Below are 6,216 nucleotides of genomic sequence, written 5' to 3' on the forward strand. Positions count from 1 at the left end.
CACAATCCAACCCACCAAAAATGAGCATGTAAAGATTGATAAGCAACGATCTGGAAGCTGCTTTCCAGAACTTTTTAGTGACGAGGATCTAATGGGAATTGATGAAAATAGGAGAAAGTTGATTGAATGGTTGGCCACCAAGGATAAAGAAAGCATAGTGATAACAGTTTGTGGTATGGGAGGCTTGGGGAAAACAACCCCTTGTCAAGAATGTGTATGATAGGGAGAAAGTCAACCTACATCGTGTCACTCTCCAAGCTGAGCATGGTCCCTCATGGCATTGAATCCCTTGAAACCCTCAAGTCAACCTACTACTTGTATGGTTATGCATTAGTACTTGTTTAGTACCCTATTGGGCTCATGAGTGTATACGTTCTAGTTCAAATGTTACAGAAGTGGCCCATGCAAATGCGTGCGCAACATCTTTATCGTGTATGATTTATAGAAGAAATTAGTGTGTAGCAGTAATTTCCTGTGCACAGCGCTGGGACATTGAGTCTACTGCATGCAGAAGTAGATTACATCAAGACGCATTTTCCAGTTCTATAACATATAAGAATTTTCACATTAGAATTTAGACCGATGTATTGAAATAGAGAAACGCAGATTTTAGGGAGTTTTAGGGAGTTACACCCAACTAACACATTCTGTAAGGTCTTAAGTCCCTATAAAAGTAGGGAAAGTTCTGTAAGGGCATGTACAATGGTTGATAAGATAGTCTTATCTTAAATTTTGCATTTATTTAAAGATGACAAAGAAAAATGTATACAATGGGTCATCTCTTAGCCTTATCTTTAATAACTAGCAATTTTTAAAAAAGTGGTGAGACATATTGTGCTAAGAGATCATCTCTTGTCTTATCTTAAATAAGAGAAGACAAGCCTTCTCTTATGAGTTCTCTTTCCTCCACCTCATCATTTATCCTACGTATCACTCCTAAAATAGCACCATTCTACATGCCCTAAGTTCTCGAAAGTAGAGAAACGCAGCCATTCTCTATCCAACTCCCGAGCAGACCCATTTTTAATGGGGCGAGGTTGTGCTGCCCACCATCGCTAACACCATAGTGCCATCTCCCATGCTGCTCTCTGTGCCCATTACCACCCTCTCCACGCATCGCCTGCTTCTCATCCTACTATATGTTGTGCTTTGTGTGCAAAATGTTGATGGAAGCCATTTGAGCCCTTTCTAGTAGCGACATTTCTTCCCAGGAAAAACCCTGATCGATCCCATTTTTGCAAAATGAACAAATAAAACTCTCGTCCTTATGCGGCTTTGCAAATTAGCATATGCATGTGAGCGCTAATCTTGCTTTAACTGCACGTCACTGGTCGACCGTTACTGGATTCAATAATCTGACGTGGTTAGCATCATTTTTACCTTCGTTTTGCAGTTTTTGCGCTGTAATCCGAAGTGGCAAAAAATGAAAGAAAGAAATAAATGGTATAGAACATTTTTTATTGTTGTGCTTTCTGAACTTGACCGTTTACTCCCTATAGCAAGTCTTCGAGACCTCCATACCTTTTTAATGAAAAAGGACCCAAATGTATTATAAAAGGTTCGTAAGAAGTAACCGGTCCATAATAAACTTTAACATCATAAATATCTAGAAGAGACGAGACCAGCAAGGTCGTAAATTAAAATGTTGATTCAGATTCAAGCATGTGGCCGGTTGCAACACTAGTGTAGATACGTCCCTCGCACATGGTTAGAAAACCTTATCGCACACGTAGAGCCGAACCGTCACCCCGTGGTTGTGTCGATGACGCCGATGTAGTACATATCCATCATTTCCCGAGCGTCGCTGCTATGTCCCACATCTTCGAAGTTCGTTGTTGCATCCATGCCTGCGAGAAAAGTAATTGTAACAACCTGAAATCACGGTCTCTTCTTTGTAGCCTTATTACCAAAGAAAGACATGTGTGATGGGGCAGTACCAGCTAAAGACAGCAAGATTTCTTCACCTCCGGGGTGTTCCTCAAGAAATTTGGTCACATCATACACCTATGGAAGAAGAATATTTTCTTTAGCCCAGTGAGTACTTTCCGACGATGACGACGATGATGAACAGCAACAATAACCGAGTTATTTACCCAAAACCATCACATTATGGGCTAGGGTAACAGATCAGTACCACATTTGAGGCAGAGTACAAAAAACCACCAACAATGGGGCTAATTTGTAACGCGGAGCACTGACGCTGCGTTTTAGCCCAGAAAACAGCAAAACCGACAGGTGGGGCTTACCTGTCGGGATGATGTGGCAAAAAAAATTCCACGTGGCAGGTTGACTAGTCTCTTTCTCCTCTCTCTCCTCTCTTCTGGCGCCGGGTCCCACTTATCAGCTTCACATCTCCTTTTCCCCCTATTTTCTTCTTCTTCCTCCTCGTCTCTCTCCCGACGGCAGGAATTCCGACGGTCTCCACCGCTGCCTCCTCCCAAGTCGACCCACATCCCCCATCCTTCCTTTGTGACGCGGCTTCACTCTGCCATCTCGCCGGCTCCACGACCGCTTGACATCCCAGCGTTTCCGCACTGGCAAGGCCGCGTGGCGGCGAGCGGCAGCGCACCGGGGAGCCGGTCATGGGAGCTGCAGGCAAGTGGCTGCTGCCCCTCCAGCCATGGGAGCAGCAGACGCGTAGGAATCCGGGGCCGCTGATGTTCGCGAGCCGAGCGGCAGCGCATCTTCCGCAGGTCTCCGGCCGCGTCGACAAGCAGGTGAAATTGGGCGGGACAGACAAGACCTTTAGCCATGGGAGCGCATCGGTCCTCGATTTGGACATCTAGCCATGATTACGATGGTCAACACTCGTCAATTTGGATGCCAACGTGAGTTCTCTGTGATTGTGTGCGTGCGTGCTCCAGCCCCCCGGCGCCCCGCAGAGGTCGAGCACGGCGCGCGCCGCGGATGGGGCGGATGGGCACGAGGTCGACGCCGACGACGAAGGCGCCGGCGGGGGCACGGGCGACGGCCACCTGCATCCAGCCCCCCGGCGCCGCGCAGAGGTCGAGCACGGCGCGCGCCGGCGGGAGGAACCAGAAGCGATCGTCGAGCTGCTGCAGCTTGAAGGCCGCGCGACTCCGGTAGCCCTGCTCCTTGGCGAGGTGGTAGTACTCGTCCTGCCGCTGCTTCCCCTTCGCCTTGCCCATGGAGCTCTTGACTTGCATCGGCAGAGATGGCTCGTTGCGCACAAGCTGCTCGACACAATGCTTCATAGAAATAGAGATGGGATGAAGATGACCATGTAGTCAATGACAGGCGGGGCCCATAGCTCATCTGCCACCTCAGCTAGTCAAAGTTTTTTTATGTGCTTGGTATTTGCCATGTCAGCCCGACAGGCGGGACCCACCTGTCGGATTCGCTGTTTTCTGAGCTAAAACGCTGCGTCAGTGCTCCGCGTTACAGATTAGCCCCATTGTTGGTGGTTTTTTGTGCCCTGCCTCAAATGTGGCACTGATCTGTTACCCTAGTCCATAATGTGGTGGTTTGGGATAAATAACTCACAATAACCACCACAACGGAGCGAATCTGACTCTTCTAATCGATCCACCCACGGACTGCAAAGCTAGCCGTTCTGCTCCTGATCGATTCTCTAGACGTGAACTAGTAGTAGTGCTTCTAGCTAGCAGGTACACGGTAATATATTAGGCAAAGCAAACTAGTACCCAAGGTCCTCGAGTCTGCTTGGATGCAATCCAGAAACAAGCAACAAACCCCATAAAGCTAGCAATGGACAGAACTAATTATCAGAGAGTAGATGCAAATAATAACGTGAATAAAAAACAGGTGGTCGTCCGTGTCGTCCACCAGGCACCTAATCACATCTTATTTCGCCCATCAAGCTAGCCTAAACACTAGCAGGAGTCAGATCAGGAATCGACAAGTCTACTACTACTACTGATCCACTTAGGGAATATATACCAAGTAAGGAGGCACATGATAAAGTGAAAAGAAGCGACCTTGCCGGCGATGAGGAGCCAGCAATCGTTGCTGGAGTGGTGCTGGGCGACCTCCTCCATGGTAAACACCATGGCCATCTTTCTTCGATTGAGGCATGCTGTTTACATAGATAGGAGGAGGGATGGTGAGGTGGGGGAGGCGTGGTGGCGGGTGGTAGAGAGTTGACTTCGGGCTGTTTCAAGTGGAAATATTTATCCAGCTTAACTAGGGCAGTCCCAATGCTACACCAAGTATATTATGCAAACTAAGCAAAAAACTGATGTTTTGTTGACGCCTGAAAATGCAAAGAGCGGCTCAAAGATATAAGATCTTCTCTAACATATCCTGTATAAGTTGACCCTTAAAAACGCGTATAAGGTACACTTTTAACCGTTTTTAGGGTGTGAAATTGCCCCGGGAAGTGCAGACCCCGTAAACAAAAATGTATCTCAGTATAGCCCTTTTTTTTCTTTCTTTTTTTCCTTTTTCCTCCGGTCCTGGCAGAGCCCGTCTCCAGCCATGGCTTGCATCGCTCTGGCGCCGCCTGTTCCCGGCCACACGTGCAATGAAGGAGCCCTGTGCGGCCCGCCCCAACCGCGCGCTCCCTGGCGCGCCTGCCCGTCCCTGATTGAGCCCGGCATCGCCCGCCGCCGCGCGCGCTCCTTGGCGTCTCCGCAGGAGCTGCCCGGTGCCCTCCCCCCTTCCCCCGCGCCCTTCTTCGGCACCGCCCCACCCTGATTATGCCCGCCGGTGGCCTGCTCCGCCCTACCCATGGACGGCCTCGCCTCGGCAGTGGAGATCGAGCCAGCCGTAATTCGGACCAGCGGCAACTTCTTCCGATGTGCGACGATGGATTCCGGTGAGTTTCGGGTAGATTCCGGCCAGCTCCACGGCGGCGCGTATGCTCCGACGAGTTTTGACCGGTTTACGGGTTGAACGTTCTCACCGATGGATTTTCAGTGCCCTTTAAAAAGTTTAAGGCCGATCGATTTTACGGGATCTGCTTGGCGCCGTTGTTTTATCGAAACTGTAAACACTTATTTTTACGATATTAACCGCTTTTAAGACGTCCGCTAAAGATGCTCTAACACGATGAAGTTAAATATACAAAAAAATAGTTTTTTTTTCTAACGGGACCGCTACACCCTGCCGCCAACGCATGTTGTAAGTACATTATAGCTCAGTCTGTATTGATTCCTTTCCCATGTTTAATTATAGTGGTATTACAATCAAGCTGGCCCATCAAGTCTGGTCCTTAGCTGGCCCATCAAGTCCTCGTCTGTTCACTAGCTACTTTCTCCCTCTCTATGTATGACTAGTAGAACGCCTGTACGTTGCTACGGGCTATAATGTATATAAAAAAATTATATAAATGTTTAAGGTGATCTTTCAAGTCGAACCTCATTTTTCCCTCATTCGTCTGGGTGTGTTCGAACATCAAATGGGCGCATCAGTATTAAAATAGGTAAACGTTTCAAACCAGCGCACCGGCCGAAGCTTGCGGCCAGTCACACGGGGCGCGTTCGATCGAGTGGGATCCAACAAATCGTTTTTGTACTCAGGGTACAGCTGGACTAGGTCATGTGGCCCACTCTCCACCAAACATTCCTTATCCTTTTCTTCTTCCTTCTTCTTCCTCCGTTCGCATCTATACTTCATTGCTGCTTCTTTTTCCTCCCGTAGCAACCCCTCGCAAGCTGCTGGTTTTCTGCATTGGAGGCGGTGGTGCTGAATGGCAGCCACCTCACGGCCGAGCCTCCACTCCCCCTCGTTGTTGCCCGCGCACACACCGCTGCAAGGTCAACGCTCATGACGATGCAGCATCGCCATGGACGTGCCCACACAGCTTTTGCTTTTTCTTTTACTGAGTGCTGCAACCGGTCATGGGAGATGCTACATCCGCTGTGAGGGATGCTACAACCCATAAACTTTTTTGCTGGAACCAACTACCACTAGTACAGAACCGGGCAATAGCACCGGTTCGTAAGGCCCTTTAGTGCCGGTTTCATAACCGAACCGGCAGTAAAGTGTGGTCACTAAAGGCCCCCCCCTCCTTTTAGTACCGGTTTAGCACGAACCGGTGCTAAAGAGCAACCACGTGGCACGAGCTAGCTTCGGGGGCCGAGAGCCCTTTAGTACCGGTTGGTAACACCAACCGGTACTAAAATGTTTGGGGGGTTTTTTGGTTCTATGATTTCTTTTTCATTTAATTTTGTGTTTTCCATTTTAATTCTTTTTCGTTTGCTGGTATTTTACGGTACTACACATTATACACGT

The 6,216-nt window shown here is 48.7% G+C and overlaps 1 protein-coding gene across 1 annotated transcript; it reads right to left on the reverse strand.

The window, feature by feature from the left end:
- Positions 1-1,633: 1,633 nt before the first annotated feature.
- On the reverse strand, positions 1,634-4,119 carry LOC123068090 (cytochrome b5-like). The gene is made up of 3 exons (XM_044490605.1): positions 3,960-4,119; positions 1,938-2,004; positions 1,634-1,847 (listed from the first exon to the last, which is right to left on the reverse strand). Exons 1-3 carry the CDS (start codon positions 4,035-4,037, stop codon positions 1,744-1,746), a joined length of 249 nt encoding a protein of 82 aa, XP_044346540.1. The 5' UTR covers positions 4,038-4,119; the 3' UTR covers positions 1,634-1,743.
- Between the last annotated feature and the right edge of the window lie 2,097 nt (positions 4,120-6,216).

This window comes from Triticum aestivum, chromosome 1A (genome assembly GCF_018294505.1).
Source record: "Triticum aestivum cultivar Chinese Spring chromosome 1A, IWGSC CS RefSeq v2.1, whole genome shotgun sequence".
NCBI classification, from domain to species: Eukaryota; Viridiplantae; Streptophyta; class Magnoliopsida; order Poales; family Poaceae; genus Triticum; species Triticum aestivum.